Consider the following 19,265-nt stretch of genomic DNA (forward strand, 5'->3'; position numbering starts at 1 on the left):
TACAAAGAGTTATTTAAGTTTTCAATGGAGTTTTGGAAATTTATTATACTTAGCAGGTATGGTACCATGCATTCAGTTTTTATTTTGACTTGGTATTAGTTTGTGTTTTACCAAAAAATTATGACAATTATCCATAGTTTAACATTAGGAACTCATTTTTTGTTATTTTTTATTAGTACTTAAATTTATTTATGTGCAAGGTGATTGGTTGAGGTCTTATTATGGGTTGTTTAGTTACTTCCATTTCTATTAGTTATTAGTTTTTTGTTTTTAATTTAATTTAATTTTCATTTAACTTTTTGATTTTTTCTTTTTCTTTTTCTATTATTTTTATTTTCATGAATTATAGTTTTTTCACAATATTTTCAATTTAAGATGAATTATTATTATATTAAAATCATATTTTAATAAATTTAATTGTAAACAAGTATATATATTAATAAAAATAAAACACACATGTATGTTAATATAAACAATATTATTAAACTGACTTACGACAATAATCACATCAGAATTCATTTGTCGACGCATTTCGAACCAACCAGTGTGGTTCATTGTCAGGACAAGATGAAGACTCAGATCAAAGCCACAAGTTAAATAGAGAGATCCATCATTCAATGGCTATAAAAACGACTGTTTTGGACCAAGGAAACAACGACATTTGACCAAGGAAACGACTATTTTGGACCAAGGAAACAACTAGAAGGGATTGGATAGTGGCTACAATTGATTGGACCGAGAGACAGGAAAAGGGATAAAACTAATTTAAATAATTAAATAAATAAATAGTTTGTTTGTTAAATGAAATCATTTTTTTAAATAATTTGTCCAAAGATATATATTATTATATGACCATTATAAAACTAGTTAGTTAATTAGTTAATATAATTATGAGATTATTTATTTAATATTAGTTATATATAATTAATTTGTTCTAATGAACTACAACTCAAAACCTAAAACATAAAAATACTTTAAATTGCATGAATTACTATAGAATGATTAATAATTAGTTAGTTAATTAGTTAATATGATACTAAGTTTATTTATTTATTTATTTGCATGGTATAAGTAACTCAATAGGTAATAAATTAAGGGTTACTACTATGAATATTTTTGGGATAAATTGTTTATAATTATTTAACTTACATATTAAATTTATTTAAGTTCATTTACCAAGGATATCATGGGATAAATAGGGAATAATCACCAAGGTTTATTAATTAACCCACTAATTATTTAATGAGTTTCTTTTAAAAAATAGGTCATGTTTAAAACTATTTTCGAACAAAACCAAGAAAATTTAACCTAATAAAATAAAAAGAGGGAAGCTTTATAAACCTATTATTATCAATGAAATTGAAATCTAAGAGAACTAATATGATTAATGTACAATAATATTAATTAAATAAAAATTTAAATAGAATCAAAGGAAAAACTGAAACAATAGACAGGGGGATAAGGGAGAATTAAGCAATCCTGAAGACGAGTGAGAAAAAACAAATAAAAGAGACCAAAACGGAAGAAAAAAATGGGGTAAAGGGGGAGGCATGCTAGGGGGAAAGGGCGGGGATCCAACAACTGATAATCTTCCAGCCATCATCTCTATTGAGATTTCTTGGCCTTCTTTCAATTTCAATGGCCTCCCTAAATTTTTGGTGATGAAAAGGAGCAATCTTAGCAACAACCTGTGCTTCTTCAATAGATATATGATGCTTAGTCTTCTCTGCGTGTTCTGCCAGGGCAGAGGACTGAGTCCTCTCATGTTTGATGTTGGTGGCATGCTCATGAATTCTCTGATTAATAGAGCACCCTGTTTCACCCACATAGGGGGTCCCACAGGAGCAAGGGATAACATAAACACCTTTCATGTCCTTGAGGTCAACAAAGTCTTTAACAGATCTAAGGGAACTACAAATGGTGTTAAGGGGTCTAAAGGTGGCGGGAACATTATGCTTCTTAAGGATTCTCGCAATCTTGTCAGTGGTCCCTTGGATGAAAGGGAGATGAACTCCTGAGAATTGATCTTTCGGGTCTTTCTTGACCTTGGGATCTTTGCCAGCTTTAAGGAAGGCTTTTAGACCTTGGTGCCTACTATATCCATTGTTAACAAAAACATTAGGAAGATGGGATTTCTAATTATCAAGTGACTTTTCGTCAAAGATTCTCAGCGCATGAGTAACTAGTGTGTTGAGAACACCCAACTTTTGAGTAGGGAAATGGTGGGAGTTGGCATGAAGATACTGCTCAGTATGAGCTTTCTTCCGAAACACCTGATGAGAGAAAGAACTGTCATCATTCTTTGAAATGAGAACATCAAGGAAAGGCAAGCATCCATCAATTTCTTGCTCCATAGTGAACTTTATGGAAGAATATTGATTATTAAGATGCTGGAAAAAGAGATCTAATTCATCCTGGCCATGAGACCAAACGACACCAGTGTCATCTATAAATATCTTCCAAAGCTTGGGCAAGAGACGGGCCGAGGCTAAATATTTGGATTCAAATTCTTCCATAAAAATATTAGCAACTACCGGGGACAGGGGGGAGCCCATGGCAACCCCGCAAGTTTGCTCATAGAATTCCCCTTCAAAGCAGAAAAAAGTGGAGGTAAGATAAATCTCAACTAGGCGAGAGGTATCAAGGTCAGTGAGGCGATTGATGACCTCAATGGCCTCTTTGATAGGGATGCAAGTGTAAAGGGAGACCACATCGAAACTCACAAGAATGTCCCCATGGTCAAACTTAATGCCCTTTAACTCATTGACAAACAAAGAAGAGTCTTTGACGAATGACTCTGTGAGGCCAACGAGGGGTTTAAGCTTAGAAGCAAGGAACTTGGCAAGGAGGTAGGTTGGCCCTCCTATGGTGTTGACAATGGGTCTCAGGGGGCCCCTTCTTTGTGGATCTTTGGGAGCCCATAGATCCTAGGAGTGATGGGGCTACTTTCAATGAGCTTGTGGCAAAAGGAACCCACCGAGTTAATCATATTTCTTAATTTTTTAATATGGCACTTAACAATACAATATTTTATTAATTTATTTATTTTTTTTTGTAATTTTTGTGATGAAATATTTCTCTTTGTTATTTTTTGTTTAATTAATTTGTATATAAACGAAATGAAAGGTACTAACTACGATATAGCTTTTGTTTTATTAAGGTTTGATTAAAATTAACTAGATTTTATTGTTATTATCGTTTTGATTGAAATAAATTAAATATATTCACAATAAAACATAAAATAAATACATGTTTATTTTTTATTTTCTACAATAAAACGCAAAAGAAATACATGTTTTTTGTTTGTTTCTTAAAAATTAATACTAGTTTCCTGGTTAAAGTGTATTTGATCTTACTTGTTGCTTTATGCAATATGTGTTTATTTAATTATCTACGGAAATTTGTATTAATTTGCTAATCATAGTGCATTAGGTGTTAATTGTTTCTTTTAGTTTTTTACTAAATTATTTCTTTGTTTAGCATATTAAAAAGCATGTGGTTTTACTTGTTTATTTTAGCTTAGAGGTTAAGGTTTCTCTATATTCTCGGTTGGGAATGGTTTTAAATGAAGAAATATAAATAATTATCAAAATATGAAATTAAGAAAAAAATTGGTAGGAAAGACCTGAAGTTAATTAACTATATTTACACAACGGTGTATAAAAAATAATACAATAATCACAATTATTAAATAATGATTAAATTTTGATCAAATTTTAATACATAATAAGTTTTTAGGATAAAGAATTCTTGATACGGAGGAAATACCTTGCAACAAATAGTGATTCTTGATATCGATGAAATACCTTGCCACAAATAGTGATAAGGCTTTGGTATGAGAAACTTGTCTATATTCTGGCTTAATTATTATTAGCGAGGTTGATTGAATGTGTGTGATTTAAAATGAAGATGCAAACTAAAATTCTTCAATTTTACATGTAGAAAATACAAATAGTACTCTAACATATTCTACCTAGGAGCAACTAGGTATAATAAATGGACAATAAATAATAAATGACAACTTACACTTTGGAAAATAGTTAACTATTTTTAAGAAAATAAAAAAATCAGTAAAATCTAAGCTAAATTAATATGTATAATATTGTGTAATGGCAACACATTTAGAACTATACTTTCATCACCTCATAATGATTGATTCAAAAAATAATAAAAAAACAAAATTGTATAAGTTTATAAGAGAGAAATTTACCATAAAGAAAGAAAGATGTGTATAGTTTTACATAAAAGTAATAATTAACCTAAATAATTAAAAAAATACAATTTAATGTGTTAATATAAACAAATATAAATATCTATATATAAATAATAATGTGAAAGAAATTAGAATTGCAGTAGCATAGATTCATCTTAATCTTTTATTTATCCATTATTTAAAATATCAAATATTAGGAAGACTAATTTTTGATGCAGGAGCATCCAGCTAAGGCACCATGACGGGGTGTCGGTCTCTGCCCGGTTGAAAGGTTGAGTTAACATTTTGTTTGTCTTTTATGTTAGTTTGTCAAACTAGGAGGTAGGATTTTTGTTTTTATCTTAATCTCTGAATTAGTCAAAGGTAGTTTGATCGGTTAGGGTTATTTACTTGTCTGTTTTAATAAACCATGGATTAATAATTGTCCTGTTATTCTAAAAGGAAAAGACAAATGTGTCTAAAAGGAAAATCTTGTCATAAAGACAGAACCGAATGATTAATAGCCATGTAACTGTAAAGTCTACAACTGAAAAGTAACTGTACAGTTTCATTAACTGTGAACAAGAAACATATAAATGTAACAGCGAAAGTCATGTAAAAGGTTCAACACTTCTTGCACTCGAATAATATCAATAACAGTGAAATCAATTCAGTCCATCTGTATGTCCTACTGTATTTTTATTGTGCTTTCTAATTAATGAGCAGCTTAATAGACAACATACTGTACATAGACCATTGTGTTTTATTCTCTTTGTTTTTCTTGAGAAAAAGAACCAGTCCTAGCAGTGAGACAGAAGAGCAGTTGCTAGAATGAGGGCTTACCTTTTCATTGAAGAAAACAACGAAGACAGAAAAGGAGTGACACAAACAAATTCCAGTACAGGCCAAGCATTCACAGGCCAGACAAAATTTTCTATTATTTTTTTTAAATTGACTGTCAAACAAATTACCAGAGCAACTACAATGTTCTCTCATGTTCGTATGAAACATCAAAAGCATAGCCGAAAAACAATAATTGTAGTCGAGGCGTAGAATCTAGAGTAAACCAAAAGAACGACGGCCTCATCGCATAAACAAAATTCAGGTAAACCGAACCCAATTTTCTTTCCTGAAGTTCTTCTCTTTCAAAATTGCAAAAACAAGTGTATAAAAATACATAGTAGCCCTGCAAGATAAAACATGGACAAGCGTAAAGCCAGTGGACAACAAACCCTAGGTGAGGGTTTCGAAAATTGTTTCATACATAGCAACAGACGTATAAGCCAGTGGACGATAAACCCTAGGTGAGGGTTTTGAAAATTGTGTTCATACATAGTAAGTTACAGTCAAAAAATCACTAGATAGTGGAAGCCCAGGCCAACAAGACGACAGGACGCTACTCACAGCCGAGAGTCATTTGACAAGCATCGAGGGGTGACAAACCCTCACAACCAGAAGGCCTATTCTAAAAACAGAACGAGGACTGAAGGAAATTCATGTGATAGAGCCTACCAGACAAAGACCGAAGCATTCATTGTCAAGACCTCCAACCGCAAACCCTCAACACCTACAAAGAAACCGACACACAGGTGTTAGAGTCACATTGTCACAGAAGCGAAATTACAGTGCCTGAAAAAATAAATAACAGAAGTTGTATTTAACTTACCTGAGGAATTGCAGTGAGAACTGAGGACAAATTTTCCACCCACAGGTTTCGACCAACTACGGAGACGAAGGAGAAAACAGGTTAGGAGCTGAGGAAAGAAAACCACAAATTGAATCAAGGAAAGAGGGGCTACCTGCATTTGAAGCCGAGGACAGAAGGACGTCATCGTTTTGAGCCTGGATGCAAGCCAACCACTGAGTTGCAAACAAGAACATGAAATACCAACATATAACTCTGAACACGACGACCTGTTGAGCCAACAACAGGGAAAAAAACAATAACAGAGAACCACTTACCTAGGCGACAACAGGAACACCCACAACTGCACAACGAACCAGGCCAGAGAATAACCACGCAGACATAGAGGAACCAATACAGAAGTCACCAAGAGGCGCGCCTAGAACTTGCAGCAAAGCTGCATACACAACTTGCAGAGCATAGCAAAACAAACCCTCAACAAGCCCAACGAAAATGACCAAGTGAACAATGAAGGAGGAGTTTTGGCATAGAAAGGAGCGGGAAACGCGACCTAAGACGAGTACACAGACTTAATTGTGAAATTGAATGCCACCTAACCCATTTCCAAAATATCTGATGGTTTGATCCTCACACATGTAATCACAACCATAATATCTACACAATCATATAATGACCCAAACAATCATTTAATTTCCTAAATTCCGAACAGTGTTGGGCTAGTCCCATCAATTTTTTTCGAGATGTAAAAATTTGAAGAGATATTTATGCTTCAAATGTTTTTTATTATAAGTAATTATAATTAATCTTACAAAGTTATAAACAAACATTACTAATTATATCATGTTATTATCCTTAATATGGCGTTAATACAAAAATAAATAATTGGTCTTATGATGACATGGTATTATAGCATAGTGGTATTTGTAATTTTAATTTAAAAATATTATATAACAATAATTGTAGTGGGAGATAGAAAAAAATTTGTGATCATGCTTAACATTTTTTGAGGTGAAATTTGGGTATCAATATAAAAAAATGAATTAAGAAAATCAATTTTAAAAGAACCAATAAAATTCAACTAGTATTCACTCTGCATACTTTTGAGTAGACCCATACTAAAAAAATTGAAAATATATGAAAAATGTATTTCTTTCTTTCAAGAAATATGTTTTTTTTCTTAATGTATTTTTAACACTTTTTGTGTAAGTATACTCAAAAGTTTGCAAAATGGGTATTTGTTGACATCCAATGGGTGCCATCTTAATACACCTAAAAAAAATACAATTAAAAATACAATTAAAAAATAGATTTCTTTCTTTTCTTTTAAAAATTCAAAAATCTTATTTTATTATTTTAACTCTATTTTTATTATTTTCATAAGGAGTCCTACTTTAAATCTTAATTTTTTTTAATTATGTGATAAATATATATCATTTTTAAAATGGATAATATGTACCACTTCTTTTTCTAATTATGTGCTAAGGATATATCATTTTTAAAATAGATAATATGTACCACTTCTATTTTACTATTAGTTTGGAAGATAAGAAGGAGTGTTTATCTTATTCATAGATTTTCTAAAAATTAGAGGCCTTGTTAAGCAACAAAGGAATACTAGGATGTAGAAAGCATCTATTCTAAAATATGAAATTGTTTACCTTCAATTACTTTATACATACATACACATATAAAGTTGATATACAAATATTTTACTTAAAGTGGACTTTCAAATATTTTATTTATGGAAATATTGAAATATTTTTTGTATTAATATTTCAAAAAAATGTCATGTGTCAACTTCATGTTTTCTATGAAAGGAAATAATTAAAATATTTTTTTGTATTAATATTTCAAAAAAATGTCATGTGTCAACTTCATGTTTGCTATGAAAGGAAATACACATATCCATGGCTATAGAAAGAGATTTTGATGCAATAAGATATCTTAATTGATGGGGTTACTTTCAATGAGCTTGTGGCAAAAGGAACCCACCAAGTTAATCATATTTCTTAATTTTTTAATATGGCACTTAACAATACAATATTTTATTAATTTATTTATTTTTTTTGTAATTTTTGTGATGAAATATTTCTCTTTGTTATTTTTTGTTTAATTAATTTGTATGTAAACAAAATGGAAAATACTAACTACTATATAACTCTTGTTTTATTAAGGTTTGATTAAAATTAATTAGATTTTATTGTTATTATCATTTTCATTAAAATAAATTAAATATATTAAGAATAAAACATAAAATAAATACATGTTTATTTTTTATTTTCTACAATAAAACGGAAAAGAAATACATGTTTTTTGTTTGTTTTTTTTTAAATTAATACTAGTTCCCTGGTTAAAGTGTATTTGATCTTACTTGTTGCTTTATGCAATATGTGTTTATTTAATTATCTACGGAAATTTGTATTAATTTGCTAATCAAAGTGCATTTGGTCTTAATTGTTTCTTTTAGTTTTTTACTAAATTATTTCTTTGTTTAGCATATTAAAGAGCATGTGGTTTTACTTGTTTATTTTAGTTTAGAGTTTAAGGTTTCTATGTATTCTCGGTTGGGAATGGTTTTAAATGAAGAAATATAAATAATTATCAAAATATGAAATTAAGAAAAAAATTGGTAGGAAAGACATGAAGTTAATTAACTATATTTATGTGTATAAAAAATAATACAATAATCACAATTATTAAATAATGATTAAATTTTGATCAAATTTTAATACATAATAAGTTTTTAGGATAAAGAATTCTTGATACGGAGGAAATACCTTGCAACAAATAGTGATTCTTGATATCGATGAAATACCTTGCAACCAATAGTGATAAGGAAAGCTCACTGCCCTCTTAAATCCATTCTCTTCTCTTGGCTTCTTTTTTCGAATAAGAACCTCTCCTGGGAAGTCCTCCAAAAAAAAGGATGGCAGGGTCCAAGTGTTTGTCGTTTTTGCACAGTTGCGGCAGAAACAAATCATCATATGTTTTTTGACTGCCCCGCCTCCTCCTCTATCTGGTATGATCTCTCTCTTACATATGGTTTTCCTCTTCGTTCCTTTGCCACAGTTCAGGAGGCTTTTGAATGGTGGAGCGCTCAATGCCCCGTCCGACATGCTCTTCTCATTCTTACATGTTGGAATCTATGGAAATGGCGAAACCGGAACATCTTTCAGGGCTGCACTCTGCCTCTCAACTCTGTTTTGTCTCAAATAGCAGCGCTCATGCCTACACAGGACTAGTTCGTTGCTCCCGCAGCACTTTTCTTTCTGTGCTCTTCTTGATGGGCTTTCCATCTCATTCTCAAAGAATGTTTCTTCCTGGTTCGACGTTTCCAGCGGCTACAGATTCTTCTGCTGTCCCTTCTGGACACACCTGGCAACTTTCCTTCATTTAATCCTTACTGATACGCGGCTATATGGTTTTCTGTTTGCGGCTTCTTTGCCTCTAACTATTCAGAACAAGACTCTTTTTGTCTCATTGTAATTCCTGTACATGTAATACAGTCATCACCGCGGCCTCCTTCTGGCCTCTCCTCCATCTACGGCTTTTTTTAGGCTCTTTGGTTTGTGGCTCTGCTTGCCACTTTATGCCTTATTGCAGTCCCTGTTCTGGACATGCGGCTATGGTTCATGCCTTCATGTATTTCTGACCATTATATTTTCTCAATATATCATATATCGCTTTTTTCTTCTGAAAAAAAAGGATTTGGTATGAGAAACTTGTCTAGATTCTGGCTTAATTATTATTAGCGAGGTTGATTGAATGTGTGTGGTTTAAAATGAAGATGCAAACTAAAATTCTTCAATTTTACATGTAGGAAATACAAATACTACTCTAACATATTCTACCTAGGAGCAACTAGGTATAATAAATGGACAATAAATAATAAATGACAACTTACACTTTGGAAAATAGTTAACTATTTTTAAGAAAATAAAAAAATCAGTAAAATCTAAGCTAAATTAATATCTATAATATTGTGTAATGGCAACACATTTAGAACTATACTTTCATCACCTCATATTGATTTATTCAAAAAATAATAAAAAAACAAAATTGTATAAGCTTATAAGAGAGAAATCTACCATAAAGAAAGAAAGATTTGTATAGTTTTACATAAAAGTAATAGTTAACCTAAATAATTAAAAAAGATACAATTTAATGTGTTAATATAAAAAAATATAAATACCTATATATAAATAATAATGTGAAAGAAATTAGAATTGCAGTAGCATAGATTCATCTTAATCTTTTATTTATCCATTATTTAAAATATCAAATATTAGGAAGACTAATTTTTTATGCAGGAGCATCTAGCTAAGGCACCATGACGAGGTGTCGGTCTCTGCCCGGTTGAAAGGTTGAGTTAACATTTTGTTTGTCTTTTATGTTAGTTTGTCAAACTAGGAGGTAGGATTTTTGTTTTTATCTTAATCTCTGAATTAGTCAAAGGTAGTTTGATCGGTTAGGGTTATTTACTTGTCTGTTTTAATAAACCATGGACTAATAATTGTCCTGTTATTCTAAAAGGAAAAGACAAATGTGTCTAAAAGGAAAATCTTGTCATAAAGACAAAACCGAATGATTAATAGCCATATAACTGTAAAGTCTACAACTGAAAAGTAAATGTACAATTTCATTAACTGTGAACAAGAAACACATAAATGTAATAGCGAAAGTCATGTAAAAGGTTCAACACTTCTTGCACTCGAATAATATCAATAACAGTGAAATCAATTCAGTCCATCTGTATGTCCTACTGTATTTTTATTGTGCTTTCTAATTAATGAGCATCTGAATAGACAACATACTGTACACAGACCATTGTGTTTAATTCTCTTTGTTTTTCTTGAGAAAAAGAACCAGTCCTAACAGTGAGACAGAAGAGCAGATGCTAGAATGAGGGCTTACATTTCCATTGAAGCAAACAACGAAGACAGAAAAGGAGTGACACAAACAAATTCCAGTACGGGCCAAGCATCCACAGGCCAGACAAAATTTTCTATTATTTTTTTTAAATTGACTGTCAAACAAATTACCAGAGCAACTACAACATTCTCTCATGTTCGTATGAAACATCACAAGCATAGCCGAAAAACAATAATTGCAGTCCAGGCGTAGAATCCAGAGTAAACCAAAAGAACGACAGCCTAATCGCATAAACAACATTCAGGTAAACCGAACCCAATTTTCTTTCCTGAAGTTCTTTTCTTTCAAAATTGCAAAAACAAGTGTATAAAAATACATAGTAGCACTGCAAGATAAAACATGGACAAGCGTAAAGCCAGTGGACGACAAACCCTAGGTGAGGGTTTCAAAAATTGTTTCATACATAGCAACAGACATATAAGCCAGTGGATGATAAACCCTAGGTGAGGGTTTTGAGAATTGCGTTCATACATAGTAAGTTACAGTCAAAAAATCACTAGATAGTGGAAGCCCAGGCCAACAAGATGACAGGACCTGCTCACAGGCGAGAGTCATTTGACAAGCATCAAGGGGTGACAAACCATCACAACCAGAAGGCCTATTCTAAAAACAGAACGACGACTGAAGGAAATTCATGTGACAGAGCCTACCAGACAAAGACCGAAGCATTCATTGTCAAGACCTTCAACCGCAAACCCTCAACACCTACAAAGAAACCGACACACAGGTGTTAGAGTCACATTGTCACAGAAGCGAAATTACAGTGCCTGAAAAGATAAATAACAGAAGTTGTATTTAACTTACCTGAGGAATTGTAGTGAGAACTGAGGACAAACTTTCCACCCACGGGTTTCGACCAACTACGGAGACGAAGGAGCAAACAGGTTAGGAGCTGAGGAAAGAAAACCACAAATTGAATCAAGGAAAGAGGGGCTACCTGCATTTGAAGCCGAGGACAGAAGGACGCCATCGTTTTGAGCCTGGATGCAAGCCAACCACTGAGTTGCAAACAAGAACATGAAATACCAACATATAACTCGAAACACGACGACCTGTTGAGCCAATAACAAGGAAAAAAACAATAACAGAGAACCACTTACCCAGGCGACGACAGGAACACCCACAACTGCCCAACGAACCAGGCCAGAGAATAACCACGCAGACATAAAGGAACCAGTACAGAAGTCACCAAGAGGCGCGCCTAGAACTTGCAGCAAAGCTGCATACACAACTTGCAGAACATAGCAAAACAAACCCTCAACAAGCCCAACGAAAATGACCAAGTGAACAACGAAGGAGGAGTTTTGGCATAGCAAGGAGCGGGAAACGCGACCCAAGACGAGTACACAGACTTAATTGTGAAATTGAATGCCACCTAACCCATTTCCAAAATATCCGATGGTTTGATCCTCACACATGTAATCACAACCATAATATCTACACAATCATATAATCACCCAAACAATCATTTAATTGCCTAAAGTCCAAACAATGTTGGGCTAGTCCCATCAATTTTTTTCGAGATGTAAAAATTTGAAGAGATATTTATGCTTCAAAGGTTTTTTATTATAAGTAATTATAATTAATCTTACAAAGTTATAAACAAACATCACTAATTATATCATGTTATTATCCTTAATATGGCGTTAATACAAAAATAAATAATTGGTCTTATGATGACATGGTATTATAGCATAGTGGTATTTGTAATTTTAATTTAAAAATATTATATAACAATAATTGTAGTGGGAGATAGAAAAAAATTTGTGATCATGCTTAACATTTTTGAGGTGAAATTTGGGTATCAATATAAAAAAATGAATTAAGAAAATCAATTTTAAAAGAACCAATAAAATTCAACGAGGTGAAATTTGGGTATCAATATAAAAAAATGAATTAAGAAAATCAATTTTAAATACTAAAAAAATTGAAAATATATGAAAAATGTGTTTCTTTCTTTCAAGAAATATGTTTTTTTTCTTAATGTATTTTTAACACTTTTTGTGTACTCAAAAGTTTGCAAAATGGGTATTTGTTGACATCCAATGGGTGCCATCTTAATACACCTAAAATAAATAAATTAAAAATACAATTAAAAAATAGATTTCTTTCTTTTCTTTTAAAAACTCAAAAATCTTATTTTATTATTTTAACTCTATTTTTATTATTTTCATAAGGAGTCCTACTTTAAATCTTAATTTTTTTTTAATATGTGATAAATATATATCATTTTTAAAATGGATAATATGTACCACTTCTTTTTCTAATTATGTGCTAAGGATATATCATTTTTAAAATAAATAATATGTACCACTTTTATTTTACTATTAGTTTGGAAGATAAGGAGTGTTTATCTTATTCATAGATTTTCTAAAAATTAGAGGCCTTGTTAAGCAACAAAGGAATACTAGGATGTAGAAAGCATCTATTCTAAAATATGAAATTGTTTACCTTCAATTACTTTATACATACATACGCATATAAAGTTGATATACAAATATTTTACTTAAAGTGGACTTTCAAATATTTTATTTATGGAAATATTGAAATATTTTTTGTATTAATATTTCAAAAAAATGTCATGTGTCAACTTCATGTTTTCTATGAAAGGAAATAATTGAAATATTTTTTTGTATTAATATTTCAAAAAAAATGTCATGTGTCAATTTCATGTTTGCTATGAAAGGAAATACACATATCCATGGCTATAGAAAGAGATTTTGATGCAATAAGATATCTTAAAAAAAAAAAAAAAAAAACAACAACAACAACAACTTAATATAAAAAATCAAAAGTATCTCTCAATTCTAACTTGTGCAAAGAATAAAATCAGCATTGCTAAAATATGAATCAACTTCCATGAGCTATATATCAAAAGTAGACATTGGAAAATTCCCAAAATATCACATGATGCAAGAATTTATCATATTTATGATACTAAGAGGTTCAAGATGAAAGACACTTTCTCCCATAGTGCCCCATATACTCAAATTAGATTATGATTTCAAATTATTATTAGATACCAACCTTACTAGTCTTCTAAGTCATTAAAACTATGATGATCTTGGAACATTTCTCTTAATGCTTTTTGAACACATAAATAAGATTGTAAAAAGCTATGGAATCTCTTATTTTTTCAAGGTCTAATATATTAATTTTAGTCCCAATAGATGTTCTCTTTCTATTTATTTATCTATTGATATTGAAATATTTTATTTATAATGAATAATAAAATATTTTTATTATTATATCTTTCTTAATTTAATATATCAATCCCAATTAAAAAAAACGTTTATTTTCAAAAATAATTAATATATATAATTGATATAAAAATATGTATTTATTAATAATATTAAAATATTAATAATACAACTCATAAATTATATGGAAATGATTTTGAATAAAATATCGTTATTTTGAATAGAATGTACTATCAAATAACAAACAACTACTTAGTCTTCACATCCCTCAAATTCTAAATGCCGTATTTGAGTTACTTAGTTTAAATTACATTCACATAAAAAATACTATAAATTAATCTTTATGAAATTATGTTTATTAAATAAATTTTATGAAAGAAGTATACTAAATAGGTTCGTATATCATCATTGGTTCGTAATATCATCATTGTGACAAATTTTACCTGTTATTTATTATACATGTGGTAGGTATGATACTACAAATTGAATGTTGTTTTGATTATGTTTTAGTTTGTTTTTATCAAAAAAAAATTATCATAATTCATTTTTTGTTATTTATTATTATTATTATTATTTAAATTTATTTATTTATAAGGTGATTGGTTGACGTTTTATTATGGGTTATTTAGTAACTTGCATTTTTATTAGTTATTATTTTTGTAGTCATAGTTCCTTTTTTATTTTTATATTATTTCCTCTTTTCTATTATTTCCATTTTCATGAATCATAATTTTTTCTTGGATAACTTATTATTATGTAAAAAACATATTTTAATAAATTCAATTATAAAAATTTATTTATATTAAGTAAAAAATAAAACATTTATATAATAAACACATATATTAAAGTGTATATATATGTTAATATAAACAATATTAGATAATCATATCTCTTATTTTTTATGATGGCATTTAACAATACAATATTATCCTTATAGAAGTGGGTCTTTCCCCTATCGAGACTCTAGCTATGACTAAGCTTCTGTTGTACAAGCACAAACTCAATAACTTAGGAGATCATAGACTTCCTAAGCTAGCTTTAAATTCCAGCCAAAACCACCTAAGGCTCAAACGAGGTTGGTATAAAGACACCAGGGCTAGATTGGCGAGAATGTTGCATTGCAAAACATTAATAACATTAAAAATATTGTTACTTCTAAGTTCAAAGAAAAAATGTGGTGTGAGAAAGATTTAGCAGCTAAAATAAAATTAAGATATTATAAGGAGGTCATCAACCCCACCCTAGAAGATCAAAAGTATCTCTCTATTTTAGCTAGCTCAAAGAAGAAAATTAATATAGCTAAGATTAAAACGAATTCTCATGAGCTCCATAGTGAAATGGGTAGTTGGGCAGTTACTAAAACACCATGGATGGAAAGGATCTGCCATCTTTGTGAGAATATGAACATTGATGATGAAAATCACTTCCTCTTAGAGTGCCCCGCGTACAACCACATTAGATCCGAATTTCATAATTTTTGTTGCAATACTGACCTTCCTAGCCTTTTAAGATGTCAAAATTATAGTGAGCTGGCGAGGCTTCTCTCCAAGCTTTTTGAGTCTAGGAATAAAATCTTAAATCAAACTAAATAGTTCGTTTCTTTAGGTCCGATAGACTAAAATTTGATCTCAGTAGACATTAACCACCACCACCACCATCATCATATTAATTGTTTTATTTTTGTGATGAAAATTTTGTATTTATTATTTTTTAGATTAATTAAATTATATTTAAATTAACACAAATACTAATTACTATATAACTCTTATTTTAAATTACATTCACATAAAAATATTATTAATTAATATTTATAAAACTAAATTTATTAAATAAATTGTATTGAAAAAGTATTTGTCATATCACCGTCCTTCATGGGACGATATGGAATGAGTGAATCATACAAGTGGAGTGATGTCCTCTTTTCCGATATATGTAATTATACTATATAGCCCAAAGAAAAAAATATAAATTATAAAGTAATATATAAATTATTTAAAATCGATTATTTTTTTGTTTAAGGTTTATTGGGAAGGAAATTTAAAAAACTCTAGTTTACACGTTTCTAATCTACTTAAAAAAATCCCTCCTCATATATATATCAATGTTAAAACAATAACCACGCCATTACCACCCAAAAAAAAATATTGTTACACCCATTCTCACATAAAAATGTATATAAAATTTGTCACACCTTCAGCATATTGAAAAACAAAAACCTTAAATACAAGCATAATTTGAAAAGGAAAGAAACAAATACTATACAATAATGGCTATTTTTTTGCCATCCTTTCATATGATATCATTAGCTTGTATATGAAAGTGTTAAAATATACAAATCGAAGGATAATCATTGAACATGTTCCATTAATAAGATACAAATATATATTAGATTAATTTTTCAAGGTCTCTTGAACTTTTGAGGATAGTTTATGTTCGTTTGATTCTTTATATTTGAGATTTTTAATCTTAAAAGGATTAGATTTCCAAAACTCACTCGTTAATTTAAAAAATTGTATGTGAGTTTAATGAGAGAATTAAAATTTAAAAGTGCATAGCAACCCAGCACTAATGTGTTTTATGAATGAATTTAGTAGTTTAAAAAAAATTATAAAACAAAAATATTTTATTAATTAATTATTTATTATATTTATTCAATTTTGTTTTTGATTTTTTATTAATTTGTTTTTACCAAAAATTTATGTGGTTTATCCTAGTTTAATTTTGGGAATTTATTTTTTTGTTATTTATTATTATTATTTATTTTTATGATAGACTATTTAATAATTTTTGTTTTTATTAGTTATTATTTTTGTTTTTAGTTTTACTTATTTTTATTTAACCTTTTAATTTTGATTATTTTGATTATTTCTATTTTCTTGAATTATAGTTTTTTCGAAAAATAATTTAAAAAAATTCCAATAATTTTTTTAAGCTATATTACTTTTTTTTATATCTTTTTTATGGATTTTTTGAAAAAAAATAATTTTGCAATATCTATTTTTTAAAGTTTTATTACTTTTTAATTTGATTTATATTATTTTTTTCTCTATAACTATTATGATAATTGGTTATTAGTTTTTAGTTTTATTTCCTTTTTATTTATTCTTTTTTTCTTTTTCTATTATTTCCTTTTACATGAATTATAATTTTTTCTTCACATTTTTGTGATGAAATATGTTTTTATTATTTTTTAGTCTAATTAAGCTCGCACTTGTTATACTTGTTATACATGGTATTAAGCATTCAATTTTTTTTTTCACTAGGTATTAGTTATGTAGTTGATCCATAGTTTAACATTGAGAATTCAACTTTTGTTATTTTTTATTATTATTTAAATTCTTTTTTTTGTAAAGTAATTTGTTAAGGTCCTATTATGGACTCTTTAGTAACTCCCATTTGTATGACTTACTATTTTTTTGTTTTTAGTTTTATTTCCTTATTATATATGTTTTTCTTCCATATTTTCATTTTAGGATGACCTATTATTATAGTATACACACAATAAACATATATATACACACAATAAACATATATATTAAACTGTATATAGGTTAATATAAACAGTATTAGTTAATCATATTTCTTAATTTTTAGTGATTGTATTCAACAATATAATATTTTATTAATTATTTTACTTCTGCGATGAAATATTTTTCTTTGTTATTTTTTAGTTTAATTAAATTATATTTCTCCAACTTTAATTTTAGAATTCCATCAAATAAAATACACAACCAAATTATAAATACATTTCCTCCTTAAAAAATATATAGAAACTTGTGGAACACCAATAAAACTAGGGCAAATCTATTCCAAACACCCAAACTCAAAAAACCACAACTGCATTAATTCCATTATAACATACAACATATACGGTCAGAGTTAGCTGGACACTTCTTTAAAGCAAAGCCGAAAGTTGACAGAGAGTTAGCTTGACACTTCTTTGAAGCAAAGCCCAAAGTTGACACAGGATTTCCTTCGAGCCTCTGATCACCCGGAAATGCAAGGAATTTCTGCAAATTCTCACGTATCATGTAATTCCTGCAATCGAGTATTGGGGTTCATCACAACGAAGGCTGTGCTGGCCGGTTTTATCTACTGCCATGAATGCCAATCCCAAGGGAAGCTCCATCCCCTGCATGCGTTCAGGAGGTATTGGGACCCAGACATCTTCTTTCCACCTTTTCCTGATTTCTCCCTCGAGGGAAGCGATGGAGGAATTGTCAGGGCACATAAGGCCGTACTGGTATGCTATCAATATTGATGTTGGCCAAATTACCCATATTTCAGATCTTTATTTAATCTGAATTGTGTTTGGTTGAGCAGGTGGCCAAGTGCAAAGTATTCAAAGCTATGCTCACGGCAGGCATGGCCGAATGCAGCCTGGATAAAGTGAAAATTCTAGACATGACAGCTCAAGAATTGCAGGCATTGGTGAACTTTATATACAAGGGCATGGTCTCCAAAAGAAGCCTGGAAAAGCATTCCGTGGCCCTCTACAAGGCCTCACACAAGTATGACTTACCTTCATTGACAAAGCTTTCTGAATGGTTTCTGCAATCTAATGTCTGCAGGGATATTCCTGGTGCTATCGAGGTTGCGATTACCCATGATTCGAAAACATTGCAGAAGGCTGTGTTGCCTTTTATTTTCAACGAGGGTTTTGTCCAAAGCAATTCCCCTTCATTTGTAGTAAAAACCCTCCGGGAGGCTTTTATGTTTGATGACTATGAAGAGTACAGAGAGGATCATGGCAACGAGATTCCTTGGCTCATGGAGAAGGCTATACAACGGATAGCATGTATATTGCATTGACATCTTACAGGGATATGAGTTTCAGAAGAAGGGTAATCTCCTCCCAATCTCTGTCCAAATCTCGCACACTGGCATTCAAAATTCCAAATCCCATTTATGTTAATTGGATTCCCATTACTTGTTGGAAATGGACAATAACCAGTAATGTACAAATGTTATGACTTGTAATTGTAATGGACAAATGTTATGACCTGTAATAGACATGGTTTTTTACAATTTTCATTTCAAGCAACAATTTTTTTCACATTTGCTACAAGAGTGACAAGGAAACTTGAACTTGCACTCTATTACAATAATCCAAATAAAATAGAAAACAACAAACAACAAGAAAGAAGAAATAGACCCATACAAGGATGATACCAATCCAAGTTATAAGATTTATTCTTAATCTATAAGAGTAGACTTCAAGCAGTGAATTTTAGAAAAAAAAAAAAAACAAACTTCTTTTATTTTTCTCTCAAGCTCAACATTACTACCTAAAAGG

The 19,265-nt window shown here is 30.1% G+C and overlaps 1 protein-coding gene across 1 annotated transcript; it reads left to right on the forward strand.

The window, feature by feature from the left end:
- Positions 1–17,850: 17,850 nt before the first annotated feature.
- Positions 17,851–18,928, forward strand: LOC149208281 (putative BTB/POZ domain-containing protein At2g40450). Its single transcript, XM_089394041.1, has 2 exons — positions 17,851–18,212; positions 18,293–18,928. Exons 1-2 carry the CDS (start codon positions 17,967–17,969, stop codon positions 18,779–18,781), a joined length of 735 nt encoding a protein of 244 aa, XP_089250167.1. The 5' UTR covers positions 17,851–17,966; the 3' UTR covers positions 18,782–18,928.
- Positions 18,929–19,265: the final 337 nt, after the last annotated feature.

This window comes from Pinus tabuliformis, chromosome 1_2, assembly GCF_031772625.1.
Source record: "Pinus tabuliformis cultivar Carrire ecotype Pingquan chromosome 1_2, CPIR1, whole genome shotgun sequence".
Taxonomy (NCBI): domain Eukaryota; kingdom Viridiplantae; phylum Streptophyta; class Pinopsida; order Pinales; family Pinaceae; genus Pinus; species Pinus tabuliformis.